This window comes from Rhincodon typus, chromosome 6 (genome assembly GCF_021869965.1).
Source record: "Rhincodon typus isolate 14 chromosome 6, sRhiTyp1.1, whole genome shotgun sequence".
In the NCBI taxonomy this organism is placed as follows: Eukaryota; Metazoa; Chordata; class Chondrichthyes; order Orectolobiformes; family Rhincodontidae; genus Rhincodon; species Rhincodon typus.
This window is the reverse complement of record NC_063337.1, coordinates 18393027-18413064: the sequence shown is the minus strand read 5'-3', so window position 1 is coordinate 18413064 and position 20038 is coordinate 18393027. Positions and strand designations below refer to the sequence as shown.

The following is a 20038-nucleotide window of genomic DNA, read 5'->3' as shown; positions in this document are numbered from 1 at the left end:
TTCAGTAACTTGCTTAATAGTGACAGAAACACATGGCACGTAACGAAGATGAATTCAGTTGCTGCTGCTTTATTAAACTAGCAAAGAATCTCAACACCTTGATTTTATTTCTAATGCCCCAATGTAACGAATGCAGGATGTGGAGAACTCGTTACAAAGTAAGCCTGGCTACATTATGCTTTCTCTTTGCAAAATATTAGCCAGTTTCAACTTTCATGTAGGTAATGGATTGGGTTTGGCTGACTGGGGTTACACGTCAGGTTGAGGGAGGCCAAATTATGGATCTGAGCAAACATCACTCCACACCAGCACAGCTGAACATGAGATAATACAGTGTGGAGCTGGAGGAGGGCAGCAGGTCAGGCAGCATCACAGAAGCAGGAAAGCTGACATTTCGGGCCAGGACCCTTCTTCAGAAATGGGGGAGGGGGAAGGGAGCTTCGAAACAAATAGAGAGGAGGGGTGGGGCTGGGGAAGGTAGGTGGGATGGTGATAGGTGAGTGCAGGTAGGCAGTGGTGGGGATTGGTAAGTGAGGTGGGAGGAGCGAATAGGTGGATCCTTATGCAGCACTTAAAGACTGAACATTAAACAAAGTGGTTTATTCTGGGATAAACGTACAAACAGCCAAACAAAAGGTGCTATTACAGTTGGTAATTGTATTGCTTTGGTGCTCATTATGCTAGTTATCTATTATACTTAATAAATGCAGGGCATTGGAAGTGTTAATATGGAACATCATCAGTCATCTCATTGAATGGTGGATGTTTTCACAAAAAAAAATTTAAAATACAAAATTTTCCCTTAAAACTGAACTTTATGAATGGATGAAATTTCTGGGTCCACATTTCACAGAAAAATGATGGAACAACAAAAAGGCCATTTGTCCCATCAAGCTCACTGTGCATAAACACTAAAATCTGAAAAGTTTTTTCTTATTTTGTTTTCCTTGTCTTCTTGGATTCTATAAAATTGATTCAGTTCAATGTTTCATGTAGTTCTGCAAAATGTGAGATTTATTTAATATCATTTTCAGTTTGAGTTTCCACCTTTTTACACAAGAGATTAAGTAATGGTTTTGTATGGATTTTGAATTGGTTGTAAAGACTTCCTGGTATTATATGAACAATGTAGAAGTCCCCCTGTATTCTGGTCATGATTTCTCCCTCAAACATCATCTTCAAAACCTCTAAAACTAATTTGAGATAACTTGATAAAGTGTTTTCTTTTATAAAATAATGCAGATTATTCCTCAGTCTTTTTTCCTTTGTCCTCACCCAAATCATACAAGTAACTGAAACAAAGAATGCTGGAAGTGGTCTGCAGGTCAGGCAGCATTTGCAGAGAGAAAAAACGAGTTAAGGTTTTTAGTTTGATATCCTTTCAACACAATTGGGAAATGCTCCAGCTCTAATGGGTTTTAAGCAACTACAGTGTGGAGGGGTAGAAACAACAAAAAGTTTAAAAGTTTAGACAGGAGCATTGATTAGATAACAGAATCATCATTGAGGGGTTGGATCAGAGATTAGAAGGTCAGAGAGAATTCTTTAAAAACTGAAATTGATCAGGGGAAAACAAAATGAAAGAAGGGTCTGGAAGAATCGGAGGAAGGTTCTCGAAGGGGTGAAGAGAGTTAACCAGAAGGTAAAAGGGAAAAAACAGCTTTTGATGGACTGAAAGATAAAATTAAGCTATGGTCCAGAATGAACATAAATGCTGGCCTAGCCAACATCCCATATACAAATATAAAAAAAAACTTTGAAGTAACAAAACTAACTTATATTCAGTGTAATGAAACATCCCAAGATACTTCACGGGTTACTAAACTGACGTGAAACTACACAAGGAGATCACAGAAGAGTCATGTTGGACTCAAACCTTTAACACTGTTTCTCTCTCTATAGATGCTGTCAGATCTGTTGTTTCTCCAGCACTTTGTTTTTATTTCAGATTGCCAGCATCCACAGTATTTTGCTTTCAGTAATAATTAGGGGAGATGAACAAGAGCTTGGTCAGAGTGGTGGCTTTTAACGAGAGATTTAAAGCAGGGAAACCAGGTTGAAAGGTTTATGATTTTGATAAAAAGGGACCGACTTGAAACAGGAATTCTTTTCTCTCCATAAATGCTGCTTGGCCTAATCAGAATAATTCCAGGATTTTCAGTTTATATTGCACATGTCAACCAGCTGCAGTATTCTGACTTCACATATGCAACTGAATTTGGAACTCAGTTTCTCTTCTCCAGGAATATGGTTCTAATGAAGGGTCAATGATTACATATAGATATGTTCTACCATGAGATAAATCAATAGTGTAAAGCTGATAGAATTCTTACACCGTGGCTGAGTGAAGTCAATATTTACACAGTCAGGACAAATTTAAAATGATCTTGATTTTGTTTTTAAACTTCTTATCAAGCTGTTCCTGCTAACCCTTAAAGATTACATTTATGATCTATAAAATCTATATGCTGGTCTTTAATTGTCTGAGACCACTATGAAAACTTCCTGTTATCTATTTCAGAGCAGACATCAAGTATTGTTTGAATTTGTCAATATCACATTTCATCATAACAAAGGCTCGATTTTGTTTTTTCTGAAGATTGAGTCTATCCAGGACCATCATCCCTCTGGTCAGTGCTCCCTGTAACTCCACATTTACATTGCATCGCATGTATTCAGTAACAACAGTCTCATCAATAGCAGCAGCTACTGCAAAAGAATCACAGGACACAAATGCTGTTCGAGTATGCACTTCTTTATCACCTTGCTTGACTTTAGCGTATTTTCCAACGTGTTCCGTTATCTTCTTCATGAAATGGGCCTTCTCTGTGCCTTGATTTATCCAGTCATCAAAAAACTCCTGGTTTAAAAGGACGACAGAATCATCAGCTACACATTCAAAGGAATCTCTCATCATCATTACTATATAGTCGAGTTACTACTGACTTGTCGACATGGGAAAGAACAAAAGCATCAGCAAAGCAGAACCCAGAGACTCCTCGTGGCGGACATTGTCACTGATGATATTAAGTGACAACCTCAAACAACTCATAATATTTCAATAACTTCCAACTAGATTTCCTCACATTTTGACAGTAAGATAATTAATTAAGACAATAATGGTAAATTTCTCAATGCCAACATTGACAAATGAACTGGTATAAGGAATCCTTTTTACTTTGAGTGGATTGAAATGCACATGTGGATAATAAAGAATTAGTCCTCAAAAATACCGGTCATGTTTCTGCTTCAAAACACAATTGTAAAAATAGTAAAAATTGTAAAAATTCCTCCCACTTCCTACAGACAAAGGGGGTAGCCATGGGTACCCACATGGGCCCAAGCTACGCCTGCCTCTTTGTAGGTTACGTGGAACAATCCCTCTTCCGTACCTACACCGGCCCTAAACCCCACCTCTTCCTCCGTTACATTGATGACTGTATCGGTGCCGCCTCGTGCTCCCACGAGGAGCTCGAACAGTTCATACACTTCACTAACACCTTCCACCCCAACCTTAAATTTACCTGGACCATCTCTAACACCTCTCTCCCCTTCCTGGACCTCTCTGTCTCCATATCGGGCAACCACCTCGAAACCGATATTCATTTCAAGCCCACCGACTCCCACAGCTACCTAGAATACTCCTCCTCCCACCCACCTTCCTGCAAAAATGCTATCCCCTATTCCCAATTCCTTCGCCTCCGCCGCATCTGCTCCCAGGATGAGGCATTCCACTCCCGTACATCTGTTGTCCTCGTTTTTCAAGGACCGTAACTTCCCCTCCTCGGTGGTCGAGAACGCCCTCAACCGTGTCTCCCACATCTCCCGCATCTCATCCCTCACACCCCGTCCACGCAATAAAAACCAAAAAAGAATCCCCCTCGTCCTCACGTACCACCCCACCAACCTCCGGATCCAACGCATCATCCTCCGACACTTCCGCCATCTGCAATCCGACCCCACCACCAAAGACATCTTTCCCTCCCCACCGGAGGGACAACTCTCTCCGTGACTCCCTTGTCCGCTCCACACTCCCCTCCAGCTCCACCACACCCGGCACTTTTCCCTGCAACCGCAGGAAGTGCTACACCTGCCCCCATACCTCCTCCCTCACCCCCATCCCAGGCCCCAAGAAGACTTTCCACATCAAGCAGATGTTCACCTGCACATCTGCCAATGTGGTATACTGCATCCGCTGTATCCGGTGTGGCTTCCTCTACATCAGGGAAACCAAGCGGAGACTCGGGGACCGCTTTGCAGAACACCTACGCTCGGTTCGCAACAAACAACTGCACCTCCCAGTCGCGAACCATTTCAACTCCCCCTCCCATTCCTCAGACGACATGTCCATCCTGGGCCTCCTGCAGTGCCACAACGATGCCACCCGAAGGTTGCAGGAACAGCAACTCATATTCCGCTTGGGAACCCTGCAGCCCAATGGTATCAATGTGGATTTCACAAGTTTCAAAATCTCCCCTCCCCCCACCGCATCCCAAAACCAGTCCAGCTCGTCCCTGCCTCCCTAACCTGTTCTTCCTCCCACCTATCCCCTCCTCCCACCTCAAGCCGCACCTCCATCTCCTACCGACCAACCTCATCCCGCCCCCTTGACCTGTCCGTCCTCCCTGGACTGACCTATCCCCTTCCTAACTCCCTACCTACACTCACCTTTCCTGGCCCCATCCCCGCCTCTTCGACCTGTTTGTTTCCTCTCCACCTATCCTCTCCTCTATCCGCCTCCCACTCTCTCCCTATTTATTTCAAAACCCCCTTCCCCTCCCCCTTTTCTGATGAAGGGTCTAGGCCCGAAACGTCAGCCTCTCTGCTCCTATGATGCTGCTTGGCCTGCTGTGTTCATCCAGCCCTGCACCTTGTTGTCTCGGATTCTCCAGCATCTGCAGTTCCTACTATCTCTGTAAAAATAGCCCTACAGGAACACAAACATTGATGACTAAATTTTACCTCACCATTACCAAATGGCAATATATATAAAACACTAAAGGAGAGCAGTAAAAGATCCAGGACAAATATTCACATACGGTAGCTGTTCAGCTACCTCGGAGCCAATCAGATAGTTTCTGGCAGGCAGAAAGCCTTCTTCATCAACACAGACCATTCAACTGCTGGCTGACTAGTTTTGTACACACTCTGCTGGCTCTAGCCCATCTGCAGTCCCTCCCCCAGTGTTTAAACAAGCAGCAGTGTAAACAGTATCTACAGTGAGTATTAGTAAGAAGTGCAATAATCTTTCCACAATCCTTGGTTTTTAAAACAGATAATTTCAAAACTACAGAATAAAAAGGTCACAACATCCTGACTTGAACATGTATCATTATTCCCACACTGCTGAAAGTTATGAAACATTAAACACAGTTGAGGGGGGTGCATCTTCAAGATAAGTTCAAGGAAGTCCACCCACAAGAATTCCCACAGGCCAGCCAGATATGCATAATAAATTAACCTTGTCACTGAAGCCCACTTCACATGAGAATTTTTAATGAATTGAATTGTCAAAATTGAAAGTGTAAACTAGTGGAATCTATATCTTACCCAAGGTAGAGAGTGATGTAAACAGTATTCCCATGTGGCTACATAAATTGGACATACAAACTGATTCAGAACAATGGAAGCTGCTTCTGGATCTGATGCAAAGTTGAACTCTCCGCAAATTGTTGTGTTGCCTATCCCTGAAATGAAAGCAACATTTTCACAAACTCAGTGTAATGCAACTTTGAATTCTAAGCAGTCTACAAAAAAAAAAACACACAGCCTAAATGGAAGTACAGTTATTCAGCAATGTGGGCAAAATGTCATTTTCAAAAAATCTAATATCTTCTATTTAATTCCTACCTCCACTTCCCTGCCACCCCACCCCCAACCCACATTTTTAGTGTATGGTGGCCATCTCTTGAAATTGCAAGGGCAAAAACAACAATATATGGGGGCTTCAAATATCAGCTGGGATACAAACAGTGTGAAAGGTTTAGAGGGCATAAAATACTTGAACTGCATTCAAGAGACCACTGTAGCCTGCAGGCAAGAAGCCCACTGATGGAGGGCACAATTCTAGATGTAGTCTAGGAAATTAGACTGGGCAGGTGGATGAAGTGGATGTCAATGATCATTTTGTAGTTAGTGATCATAATACAGTTGCGTTTAGCATAGTTATAGAAATGGTCAAAGAAAAAAAGTTCTAAATTGGGAGAAGGCAAATTTTACAAGGCTGAGAAATGATCTGGCAAAAGTGGACTGGTTACAGTTAATTGAAAGAAAGTTGATGGCAGAACAGTGGGAAGCATTCAGAAGTGAAATTCTATGAGCGTAATATAGATATGTCCTCACAAAGGAAATGAGTGGTACTGCCACATCTAGAGTTCCCTGGTTATACAGAAGCATACAAGGTAAGATAGATCATAAATAATCATAATGTACAGGCCAAACAATGATAAGCCAGTCATTACATATCTCCTTTTGTTTGACCTTGGTGGTGAGAAAATCACTAGAATTAATATTGATAGATAGAATTAACTGTTGCTTGAAAAGACATGGATTAATCAGGGATAGCCAGCATGGCTTTGTGAAGGAAAGGTCATGTTTTCCTAACATAACTGATTATTTAAAAGTAGTAACAAGGAGAATTGATGAGTGTTGGCTTTCTCACCTTTTATGGCATACATTCATGATTTAGACTTAAATTTGGGAGGCTTGAATGAGAAATTTGCAGACAACACAAATATCGCTTCATAGTTGATAGTGAAGAAGTTGCCAGTCAACTGCAGGATACCAACTGTTTGACTGAATGGAAAAGTGACAAATGAAATTCAATTTGAAGAAGTGTGAGATTGTGCATTTGGAGAGGACAAACAAAAGGAGAAATGTAATGCTTTAAGGTACCAGTTGAGCGACAACTGGAGTTGTGTACACTATTCTGGTTACCACATTACAGGAAGGACATCGTTGTTATAAGAGAGAGTACAGAGGAGATTTACAAGAATGTTGCCAAGGCTTGTAAATTGCAATTATGAGAAAAGACTGGATAAGCTGGGGTCCCTTTCCTTAGAAGAAGGGTGACTTAACTAAGGTGTACCAAACAATGAGGTACCAGGGTAGGATGGACAGGGAAGGTCTGTTTCCCTGAGCAGAGTGGTCAATTACAAGGGAGCACAGAATTAAGATGATTGGTAGAACGATTAGAGAAGACATGAGCGAAATCTTTAGCACCCAGAAGCTAGTGGGTCTCTAAAATTTGATGCCGTTTGGCAGTGGAGGCAAAAAACAAAAGCCTCAACTCATTTCAAAGGAACCTGGATTTGCACCTGAAGCTCTGTAACCTGCAATTCTACAGATGAGCTGCTGGAAAGTAGGATTAGAATAGGTAACCAGTTTATTCAACTAGGCAGACATGATGGGAAGAATGTCCTCTTTCTGCTGTAACGTATCCATGGTTCTGTGTCAGGAGAAGTAGTAAACATTGTGTATTATTCATCAATAATAAATGGCTTCACTGCTCTCCTTGGCTACCCTATCTCATTGCTTTCCACATAAAATTATCGTTATAGAGAGTGAATAGGGATTGGGCATTTTTAATGTTAGGCATGAGAAATATGACATAACATTTGGATTTTGTTTAGTCAATATATAAATGCTAGCTTTTAGAAGGATGCTAAATCACAACAGTGATGGGCAATAACTGTCACATCAGGGAAAATATTTATTTTTGTTCTATATGTACACAGGCTACAATTAGAAGATCAGTTTTACAATAAATTTTCCAAAAACAATTTTTTGATGCATAGCAACATTTCTGAACTATAAAAACATTAAGATTGATGATATTGTATTCAATACAATAACAAGCCTTTGTAATATGCATTGTTGAATTAAAAGGCATGCTGAATAAAGAAGCAGACTTTCTCTTGTACCTTCCATGTTTCCTCCCATGATATACAAATGTTTCAGCTTTGTAGAGAATGTAGGATCCATTTTAATTGCCAGAGCTACATTGGTCAGAGGACCAACTGCGATAAGCGAGACCTGCAAGATAGTAGAAAAGTCATTTTCTACAATCAAAATGAGATGTATTCATATAAAACATAAGTGTGCAGTTTTGCTGTTTATAATCATACAGTCAATTTACAAATGTTCAATTTTGTACTCAGTCACAATTTTGTTACCAGCTGAGAGTCCGGTCCTGAATTCTGAACTGTTCGCTCTCATTGAAAGAGCTAAACCAGCTCTTCTCCATTAACTTACTGAATAATATCAAAGTCATTCCTCTTCAACAATTCCAGGAAACTTAAGTCTCCTAGATGAAACCTAGCATCATTATTTCCCATATAAAAATTTCTGGCAATGACATGTTCTTTATTAGGCATGAAATCCAAAGCTTAAACCAACTCGTACATCCAAACAGGGAGAAGCATAGCTGTAGGGTCTGGTTAAAACAGGTCTATAATACTCCCATGAAGCACTTTGGGATGCTGGTATGACTTTAAAAGGGTGCCATACAAACGCATGTTTAATATCCACATAGAGACTTTTTTTGAATGTTCCGTTCAGATAAATGTTATAAAATGTTGCACTGAAACTTGCAATGAAACAGAACTGGGTAAATGTGAATTGTTTTTCTATTGTGCTGGGCACACGTTTTTATCCAAACACACATCGCTGGCCTCTATAAGAGAGGAATAAAATGTCAAAATGGTCACGCAAAATACATAATTGATAAGGAGTTTATTTAGGTTTAGAATCGATGCAAACTGTCTGTCATTGCAGCTGGTTATTAGCCTAATATCACAGACAGATTAAAAACTAACAGTATTCAAAGGCTCACATTTGATCAACAATTAAAAATATAACTAACTAAAATATTGAATGCAAAGCATGTTTTCTTTGTGTCTTTCATTCAGCAAACTGCCCAAGGAAGCAGCAGTCATCCTAGTCATCTCTGTTTGCTCAAAATGACTGCAGCTAAATGGCCAGCCTTTTAACATAATGACAAAAGTTTGCCCTAATCTGGTTTCAATTAGATTTGTTTCGGAATCAGATTTTACATGAAGTTTCCTCCAAGCCACTAGGATTTTATTTTCCAAAATCCTGAATTCCTCACCTGACCAACATGTTCAGTGACCATCCGTATCATGGCATTCACCGCATGTTCTGTTTGCAGCTTATCCAAACCTGGAGCATTGGAGTCTGGAACATCCCCCAGGCCATCCTTTCCATGGTAACTTGAAGCATTCAACCTCTCTCCAAGGAGGGAGCTGCAGGCTCCCCGGAATACAGGGATCTGTGACACAGGGAACATCAGTAAATAATGTCATTATTGATCTGACTGTGCAAAGAAGATTTGAACTATTTGTTCAGGTGACCCTCAAGGATGCCATAGAAGAGTAGTGAGCTGAGAAAGCACTCTGCTTATCAACTTTCCTTCAACCAATATCAAATACATGAACAGAATATTGTTCTTTGTGTGATATTTCTGTGTGTAAATGGTGGCTGCACTTGCTGACAAAACAATACCCTTACATTTCTCAAAGTTTTATTTTCTAAAGTACTTCCAGAATTTGAGAATTAAAGCCTTGATGAAGCTTGAAGTGGTTTTAATCTAGTAGTATTTTTAAGATAAAAAGTCATTTAAAATAAAACAAATTAAACAGCAATTGAAGTTTAATTCAGTCTGGGGATATAGCTTTGTGAACATTTTCCAACCATTAACCACCATTTCAAGTTGGCCCTCATCACTCCCTTCTCAAAGGGAATCTCAATCCATGCAAACCTCCTTTACCTCTCTGAAGTTTATTAACATATTTGTTGCCTCCCAAATCCAACCACTCAGCAAAACTGTTTCCATTTTTCCATCAGAATTCACCCCTGCTAACCAGCACGGAAATGGTCCAAATCAAAGTCTTACGTGGGCATCTATATGATGTTGCTTACCAGGAGATGGTCAGAATAGCAAGGTCAGATTTAGATTTAGATTTTACTGTCATGTAACAAGTGCAGAAGTACAGGAGAACAGTGACAGGTGTCAAATGTTGCCACACATGGCACCATCTTAGGTAAAGGTGCCTAGGTACAAAATGATTAGGTACAAAGTAGTAAAAGAAACAAAATTAAAAAGTTAAGCATTACAGACCTTCCTAGAATAAGCAGAAAAGTAAAGAAATAAGGTAATAGTTAACATTAAAGTTCTTTTTTAATATTGACTAGAAAAATAAAGAAATAAAGTTAAAAGTAAATGATTGCAAGCAGAGGGCCTGGGAAATGGCAAGGGGCAACCATGCATACAGACGTGAGTTCACATGAAAGAAGGAACTTGAGAAAGACAGAAAGTCAGGTGAATTCAGAGGTAAAAGGGAAGAAGAGGTAGGATATCTTGGTGCGCTTTCTGCAGGGTTTCTGGAGTGATACACAATAACAATTCTAAAGGGAATGTAACAATGTGTGGTAGGTTAAGGAGTGCAATGTATCAGAAGAGTTCAAGAAGAAATGAAGGCATGTTTTTTATGAACAGTGCACAGCCAAATCAGTAGCTTGGTCAGGGCAAGTCAGAGGGTGAAGCTGCAGTTTGGGGGAAAAGCAAAACTACTATTGTGCCAGTTTCCGGTCAAAGCCGAGTTGTCAATGCAATCATCCACATTACTACTAAGGATGGCTACGTCTCTGCATGGACAGAAGTGGAAAGAGCAGTGCTGGCTGATTAGCTGACAGAGTCCAAGTTTTGGGCTAGGGGGGAGTGATGGGCAGTAAATGTGGTCTTGTCAACATTTCCCATATTTATTTAATAAAGTTTAAATATAAGAGGACTATTTTATATTTACAAACCACCCCAAGAAGAGGAGCCATACAATTACAAGGGATTATTTCTTAAGCAAACTGTTAAGCACACATCTACTCCAAAACCTTAAAATACTGTTCTTTTATTCATAAACTTTCATCACCCACCTCAGTCCTCTGGCATACACTTAGCACTCGAAGCACATTTCTACACACATTGTCAAGGGTTGTGTTTCCGTGACAACATGTTATACCCAGGAGCTGCACATTAGTAGCTGCAAGAGCCATCATTATTGCTTGAGCATCATCCAACCCACAGTCGACATCTAAAAGCAACAGCTTCTGTGTTGTCATTTTAGAATCTATGAGCAAAACATAATTAGTAAGATGAATTGTCAATCGTATATTTTGATGTGACGTCCTGCTGTTAACATTTCTGACACCATTACACTACAGTGAATTGGTAATCAGTTTGCAGAAAAAAGTGGTTCAATATTTCTGTGAAGATAAGATTCAGTCAAAATCTGTGTCACAGACCAGTCAGGCAAACATCCCTTCGACTATTTATATGAACAAATCAGAAAATGCATGAATGGCTCAGTTATATTGATCATTTGCATTAATGCAAACAAAAAATTAAAAATAATTTATGAACAATTATTAAATACAAAATTCACAACTTCAGGTCATCCCATAAAAGAGTATTCACTGACAGAGATGCCATCCTTGTGGGACATATTAAGCCAGGTTGCCATTTCCCCTCAAATGGATTTAAAAGGTTCTATGGCAAGATAATTCTACTTGGTATCCCAGCTGCTTTGCATATCCTCAATCAGCAGCTAAACAATGATTGTCTTCATTGCATTGCTGTTTGTGGGTCCTTAAACCCATATGATCCATACAAGCTGCTGTACTACCTTACACAGCATCTAGTTCATTGACTGCAAAGTGTAGTAGGTTATCCTGAGTTCATGAAAGATGCAATAGAGATGTGAATTCTTTCAAACCTGGTTGTAGTCTGAACTATGGGTCTCTGCATCCACACTTAAAGAAAGTCAGTAGAATTCTCCTTTTGAAAGGACAAGATTATTCTCACATAAAAGACCCAGTGATCACCTTCATTCTATCAGATTGCTTTTAGTCATAGAGAATATGCCAGCTGTCTGAAAAATCCAGTCAGTCCCATTCTTCAGTTCTATCTCCATAGCCCTGCAAGTTTATTTCCTACAAGTGTCCATCCAATCTCTTATGAAATTATTCAATGAGTATGGTTGCACTTCCTTGTAGGTATTAAGTATAGGTCATTACCATTCACTATTTATAACAGTTCTGTCTCATATGGCCCCTGTTTCTTACCCAAAAAAAAACCACAATGCTGTGATTCCAAGTCTTTGGACCATCAGTTAATGGAAATAGCTTTTCATTTTCTACCTTACCTAAACCAGTTATGAACTTCTGTACCTCTGTCAAATCCTCCTTAATTTTTCACTTGTCATCAAGCACTTATCTAATCCAGAGATAGTAGGAACTGCAGATGCTGGAAAATCTGAGATAACAAGGTGTAGAGCTGGATTAACACAGCAGGCCAAGCAGCATCAGAGGAGCAGGAGATGCTGCTTGGCCTGCTGTGTTAAACCAGCTCTACACCTTGTTATCTCTTATCTAATCTAGTCTCATTTTCCGGCACTTGGCTCATGGCCTTGTATGCTACGATCGTCCAAGTGACCACCTAATACTACTTAAATATTCTGATGGTTGCCACCTCCCCCATCTTTTCAGGCAGTGAATTGCAGATAATCACCACCTTCTGGGTGAGCAAGATTTCCTTAAATCCCCTCCAAACCTCCTGCTCTTTACCTTAAATCTATGTCCCATAGTCATTGATTCCTCTACTAAGGGGACACATTTCATTTTAACTACTCATTTATGCACTTTTTTTTAGACCCTCTCAACCTTCTCTGCTCTAAGGAAAACAACTCCAACCTATGCAATCACAGTTCACAACTGAAACACTCCAGCCCTAGCAACATCCTAGTGAATTCCCTCTACACCCTCTCTAGTAGTAGTTCCTATGGCATTGCAACTGGAACTGCAAACAGTACTTCAGCTATGGCCTAACTGGTGCCTCATATACCTCCATTATAACTGTGTATTCAATGCCTCAACTAAAGAAGACATCTTGCCTTCAAGGGCATACAGAGTTTTCCTTTGATCTTCCTAGGGTTCTAACATTTTTGTGCATTCCCTTGCCTTGTTAGTTTTCCCAAATGCATCACCTCATTATATGACTTTCCCTCCAGGCAACCAGTCATGAAATCATAGAACCCCTACAGTGTGGAAACAGGCCATTTGGCCCAGCAAGTCCACACCACCCCTCCAAGAGCATCCCACCCAGATCCATTCCCCCCGATCCTGTAACCCTACATTTCCCATGGCTAATCCACCTAATGTACACACCACAGGCAACATTTTTTAGCATGACCAGTCTTCCTAACCCACACACATCTTTGGACTGTTAAGAGGAAACCGGAGGACCTGGTGGCAACCTACGCAGACACAGGAAAAATGTGCAAACTCCACACATACAGTCGCCCAAAGATGGGACTGAATCCAGGTCCTGGCGCTGTAAGACAGCATTGCTAACCACTGAGCCATCGTGCCACCCGAGGTGCTCCTGTCACTCAACCAACTTCATATGCGGCTACAGTGCGACTTCCTTTCCCACACCTCCTGAGGTTGCCAACGAAGGTCCTTCTTTCTCAACCTCTCCCCTTGAGCGGTGATCTTCAGATTGCCAGGCATTCAACTCTCTAGGGGACCATACCTGCCTTATTTACCAGGTCCTTCTTTCTCAACCTCTCCTCTTGTCCGAGACCTGATGACCTTCAGGTTAAACCAACAGTCGGACTACGGCGGCTTTATTTACCTTACTACTCTTTTTCTTCCACTGACTTTAACACATTGCTGACAAGTCTGTTAAGTAACATTTTATCAAATGCCTTTTAGAAGTTCAGGTACACTATCATCAATCACAACACTCATCAAAAACTCAACAAAAAACTCAATTAAACTTACATCATGGTTTTTTTAAATTTAGCCCAGTGCCTGAGGTTAAATCGACTAACCAGCAACAAGTAAAAAGATTGCAACTATAAACACAGTGTACGGCTGTAGCCAAGGACCTCTTGTGATCCCGACTCTTGGACCAATAGGTCCGAGTTCCATAGTTTAAAACGTCAAAACAGGTTGATTTAAAATAAATTAGGCCGGTTACCACAGTCTAAAGTTCTCATGAAAAGTCATGTGTGTAGGCCTGTAACGTTAATTTGACCCTTGGACAGACGGTGCCAGTTTGTTCTGTATTTATCTCTTGCACTGTCTGGTTTCAGCATGAAGCAGTACACTTGCTTCAAGATCTTTGCAATATGTGTGTGTGGTCGCGGCATCGAAACTGACTGGTGATTTGCCCGATATAAAATAGGAAGCTGGGTTATAAGCGAGTCTGTTACAGGTTACCTTTGAGAACACTGGCAGTAAAACTTTCCTTGACTAGCTATTTCCCGTCAACTCGTAGCAGAAAGTTTTTTCAGCAAACTTTTTTTTCAGTTATAGGTTGGTTGATGATTCTCCGAACTTTGACTTGCTGCCTACCCTCAACCACAAACTACCAGACGAGTTATTCTGACGAATAATCTTATGCAAAACAGTTTGTAACCCGGAACTTGTTGCAAAGTATCCCGGCGTGAAACAGGTCTAATAATTTCACTCTGCAACAACCGAGAACATTAACCAAATTGAGAGTCTTCAAATTCTGAAAATATTAAAGAGCAAAACAACATACCACATTAGACGCAATCCGCTAACGGTCCCACTGAGAACATAGCCCACTTAAGAGCACATTCCACTACTAGTCACCCTGATAACAACCCCCATTGATTATCACGCAGAAAACACGCTCCATAATTACTCATTTTGAACACAATCAAGTAACACTCAGGTTGAGAGCACTCTGTTAATACTCAGTAACAGCACACTCAAGTAACACATTGAGAGCACACTCTGAACACACTTACTTCTAGAGCAAACTCCACTGATGGACTGTTAGATGCTGGAAATCAGAAACACAAACAGAAATTGCTGGAAAAGCTCAGCAGGTCTGGCAGCATCTGTGGAGAGAAATCAGAGTTAACGTCTTGGAAGCACTTCCTTTGTCATCCTCTTTTCTGAGTGCCTTCTATGTGCTGGGTAAAGAAGACTTTATGGAGGCATGGGATTGAGGGTGATTTAGCGGTTTGGATCAGAAATTGGCTAGCTGTAAGAAGACAGAGGGTGGTGGTTGATGGGAAATGTTCATCCTGGAGTTCAGTTACTAGTGGTGTACCTCAAGGATCTGTTTTGGGGCCACTGCTGTTTGTCATTTTTATAAATGACCTGGATGAGGGCGTAGAAGGATGGGTTAGTAAATTTGCGAATCACACCAAAGTCGGTGGAGTTGTGGATAGTGTGGAAGGATGTTGCAGGTTACAGAGGGACATAGATAAGCTGCAGAGCTGGGCTGAGAGGTGGCAAATGGAGTTTAATGCGGAAAAGTGTGAGATGATTCACTTTGGAAAGAATAACAGGAATACAGAGCACTGGGCTAATGGTAAGATTCTTGGTAGTGTGGATGAGCAGAGAGATCTCGGTGTCCATGTGCATAGATCACTGAAAGTTGCCACCCAGGTTGATAGTTTTATTGGTCGAGGGATTGAGTTTCGGAGCCATGAGGTCATGTTGCAGCTGTACAAAACTCTGGTGCGGCCACACTTGGAGTATTGCGTACAGTTCTGGTCACCGCACTATAGGAAGGATGTGGAAGCATTGGAAAGGGTGCAGAGGAGATTTACGTTGCCTGGTATGGAGGGTAGGCCTTATGAGGAAAGGCTGAGGGTCTTGAGGCTGTTTTCGTTAGAGAGCAGAAGGTTAAGAGGTGACTTGATAGAGACATACAAGATGATCAGAGGATTAGATAGGGTGGACAGTGGGAGCCTTTTTCCTCGGATGGTGATGGCTAGCACGAGGGGACATAGCTTTAAATTGAGGGGTGATAGATATAGGACAGATGTCAGAGGTAGGTTCTTTACTCAGAGAGTAGTAAGGGCGTGGAATGCCCTGCCTGCAAAAGTAGTAGACTTGCCAACTTTAAGGGCATTTAAATGGTCATTGGATAAACATATGGATGATAATGGAATAGTTTAGGTTAGATGGGCTTCAGATTGGTTTCACAGGTCGGCGCAACATCAAGGGCCGAAGGGCCTGTACTGCGCTGTAATGTTCTATGTTCTATGACTTGCTTTGGCATTTGGAACTCAGGCATCCTAAGCATATGGCTGGACTAGTAGAGTTGGTTTTGAATGATTGTGGCCTGGATTATAATGCTATTGGTTCCTTCAAGATCGCAATGTTAGTATGGCTATCCTTCCAGCTGATGCTGAGAATCCACCTCAAACAACATTGATGGTACCTCCCCAAAGCCTTGCGGTGGCTCCTAAATGTAGTCCAAGTTTCAGAGGCCTGTAGAAGAGTCAGAAGGATAACTGCCTCATACACAAGGATCTTGGTATCAGGTTGTTGACTTGCTCAGCAAGCTGGCTTGTTCTCATTCAGACGTTCGTCACCATGCTAGGTGATATCATCAGTGGAGCCTCCAATGAAGCGATGTTATTCTAGTCCGCTTGGAATTTATACTGTTTGGTCTGTTATGGCGTGTATTGTCATTTCCAGTTTTGCACTGTATGGGTTTGTATATGGGTTCCAATTCTATATGTTTGTTGATTACATTATGGGTGGAGAACCATGCATCTAGGAATTCCCGTGCATGTCTATAAAAACTGAAAGAACTGCGGATACTTTAAATCAGGAACAAAAACAAAGTTGCTGGGAAAGCTCAGCAGGTTTGGCAGCATCTGTGAAGAAAAAGTCAGAGTTAATATTTTGGGTCCAGTGTCCCTTCCTCAGAACTAAGGGAGGTTCTGAGGGAGGGTCACCGGACTGAAACATTAACTCTGATTTTTTCTTCACAGATGCTGCCAGACCTGCTGAGCTTTTCCAACAACTTCTGTTTGTGTCCGTGCGTGTCTATGTTTGGCTTGGGCTACTATGGTTATCTTGTCCCAGTTAAACTGACGGCCTTCATTGTCTGAGTGTACCAATATTAAGGAGACTTCATCATGCCGTTTTGCTGCTAGCTGGTGTTCATATATTCTGATGGCTAATTTCCTTCCTGCCTGTCCGAAATAATGGGGTGATCTGTTGACTAGGTGTTTCAATCTCTGTTGTAGGTCCTTTGCCAGTTATATGAAGGTGTGCCTGGTAGGGAGACAATGGGTCTGAGGGGGATGTCTGATTTGGATGTCTGGAAGTCCGTAGAAGTGGGAGCTGTTCGTGCCTTCTGGTTTCATTCTCGTGCAGTCCGTCTTGGTTATCTGTCCTGCATCCTTCAGTCTTAGTGTCTGGGTGATCCTATTACCTAGCTGTGGTGTTGGATCTATCACCACCTGTTGGTAAGTGGTTGTATCTGTGAGCAATGCCTGTGCTTAACATAGTCTGGTTTGTTCATAATGACGGTCATGCGCCCTTTGTCTGCTGATAGGATTATGATGTTCTTGTCTTTCTTGAGTTTATCTAGTGCTTTTCTCTCTGATGTGTTCAGGTTGTCCCCTTTGTACCTTCTGTGTAGTGTGGGGATTATAGTTTGTCACCTTTACACAAACTGGCCAAGGACCTACAACAGAGATTGAAACACCTAGTCGACGGATCACCCATTCCATCCCACTCAACCCAAGAATTCCTCAATACCCTCAAGAACATAAAAATCAGGGACGTCGATATTATGGTATCTTTTGACATCACAGCTTTATTCACATAAATCGACACCCCACTAGCCAAAGAAACAGTGGCCACATTACTAGAGGAAGCAGCAACGCAGACCAGCAGCAATGACAACATACTTAAACTACTAGACCTGTGCCTCACCACATACTTCATCTTTAATGGTCAAGTATACAAACAGATCAACGGTACACCAATGGGGTCACCCATCTCAGTACTCATTGCAGAAGCAGTAATGCAAAAAGTGGAACACACCATCCTCCCCCGCATTTATCCTAATCTGTGGATCTGGTACATAGACCACACATTTGTCATTATTAAACACAACAAATTAGAAGAGACCCACCACCTCATCAACAGAGTATTCACAGGGATTAAATTCACAAGGGAAGAAGAAAACAACACTCAACTTCTGTTTCTGGATGTTAAAGTTGAGCATATGACCAATGGGGAGTTCCAAACCTCATATACAGAAAAGCAACCCACACTGATCAAATCCGCAACTTCCACAGCAACCACCAAAACGTCCACAAACAAAACTGCGTTAGGACACTATTTAAACAGGCCAGGACACACTGCAACACTCCGGAAATACACAGGAAAGAAGAAGAGCACCTGTACAAAATCATCACTATAAACGGATATCCCCACAACTTCATCCGCAGATGCCTACTAAACAGACAACAACAGGAGGACACAGTACACCCTAACACACTGGCCACACTGCCCTACATCAAGAACATATTAGAACTGACAACAAGACTCCTAAGACCACTAGGAATCATGATAGCCCACAAACCCACAGCAACCCTACAACAAACACTCACAAGGATTAAAGACCCCATTCCCACAACATGCAGAACCAATGTGGTTTACAAAATACTATGCAATGACTGCCACAAACGTTACATCGGACAGACAGGAAGGAAATTAGCCATCGGAATAAATGAACATCAGTTAGCAGCAAAACGGCACGACGAACTCTCCCTAATGTCGATTCACTCAGACAATGAAGGCCATCAGTTTAACTGGGACAAGGTAACCGCAGTAACTCAAGCTAAGCATGGACACACATGGGAATTCCTAGAGGCATGGTTCTCCAACCATAATGCAATCAACAAACATATACAATTGTACCCCATATACAAACCCATGAAGACACAAACATCATAACCCTTCCCTCCCCCAACTTCTGTGGACTTCCTAAAGTACACAAACCAGATATCTCCCTCAGACCCATTGTTTCTGTACAAGGCACACAGATATGGTGTAAAATTTGCTCTTTTAGCTTCTTGTCTCATTTCAATTTATCCTTCCTTGGCTCAATATCAACTTACTTTGTTTTATTATGTAACTATGGATTGCCATGTTTACTTGCATGAATGCATGTTTGTATTGTTGTTTTGCTACAATCTACCTTAACCAATAACAAAGTTGGTTCTAGTCTGAGCTGAGCTTTTTGATCTTGCAGAAGGATTACAACTGATTCTTGGGAAAGAAAAGAAATTCAACCAACTTTACTGCACCTGTTGACTGTTCAGTGCCCTTGTGTCTGCAGAAGTTGCCCAAGAGTAAAATCAGAAATGGCTGCAATATCAACATGAGCGATCACTCGCCAATATTCAACATCTGCACTTAGACATTAACAAGTGCAGCTAAAAGCGGATACTAAAGGCCCACAAACCCCATTCCTTCAGGAGAAAGACAAAAAGGGACAACCCAAATCAAAATCAGTAAAAGAAGAAGAAACTGAGAAAGAAGCCTTCTACCAAATGCAATGTGCTTTATGCTCCCTAGAAAGTCTACGGATGTTTTTCTTCAATTTTCCTTGTGCTGGCACTATTAAACCCATTACTTCAGAGCAGACATCATGAGTTGCTTAAACTCCTCAGTGTCACATTTTTTCATGATAAAAGCTTGATCTTTTTTTCCCTAGCTGTTTAAGTGCATCCACAATCATCATCCTTCTGGTCACCAATCCTTGTAACTCCACACACGCTCCATAACATTTTTATTCTGTGACAACATGCTGATCAATAGCAGCCCCCATTGCAAAAGAATCACAGGATACAAAGCCAGGTTCAAAATATTCATCTGTATGGACTTGCTGGCTTTTGGCAAAATTTTCAGTGTGTGCAGTTATTTTCTTCATGAAGCAAGCTTTCCCAGTGCCTTGATTTACCCGCTCCTTAAAAATCTCCTGCAGTGGACACAATAACATAAAATAAACCTTGTGCATTTTGAAGTCATCTCATATCAGATTAATTTACATTTAAACCGAAAGATAAGATGCTAAAGTTAAAATCCTTCCATACACATGGAACTCCTCATTATATGGGCGAACATATTAATATGTTGACAGCTTGTGGTTACAAAGTGGATTGTATTC

General features: G+C 41.2%; 1 protein-coding gene across 3 annotated transcripts; it reads right to left on the bottom strand.

Moving 5' to 3' along the window:
• Window positions 1–579: 579 nt before the first annotated feature.
• On the bottom strand, window positions 580–14747 carry LOC109937700 (inosine-uridine preferring nucleoside hydrolase-like). Of its 3 annotated transcripts, none has more exons than XM_048597720.1 (6): window positions 14621–14747; window positions 10948–11141; window positions 9110–9289; window positions 7923–8034; window positions 5551–5687; window positions 580–2860 (listed from the first exon to the last, which is right to left on the bottom strand). In XM_048597720.1, exons 2-6 carry the CDS (start codon window positions 11131–11133, stop codon window positions 2513–2515), a joined length of 963 nt encoding a protein of 320 aa, XP_048453677.1. In that variant the 5' UTR covers window positions 11134–11141; window positions 14621–14747; the 3' UTR covers window positions 580–2512. The 3 variants fall into 3 exon arrangements, with proteins under 3 accessions (XP_048453677.1, XP_020391792.2, XP_048453678.1); XM_020536203.2 differs by lacking the exon at window positions 14621–14747 and adding an exon at window positions 14296–14572; XM_048597721.1 differs by lacking the exon at window positions 14621–14747 and adding an exon at window positions 13855–14159.
• Between the last annotated feature and the right edge of the window lie 5291 nt (window positions 14748–20038).

Bases quoted from the DNA above. Each gene is read 5' to 3' on its own strand.
- LOC109937700 (XM_048597720.1), bottom strand. From the start codon at position 11,133: ATGACAACACAGAAGCTGTTGCTTTTAGATGTCGACTGTGGGTTGGAT. The intron at 9,290-10,947 runs GTGGGTGATGAA...CCTGTGTCACAG, and splicing joins GTGTATGCCAGAGGACTGAG to ATCCCTGTATTCCGGGGAGC. The intron at 2,861-5,550 runs GTAAGATATAGA...CTTTTAAACCAG, and splicing joins TACATCACTCTCTACCTTGG to GAGTTTTTTGATGACTGGAT.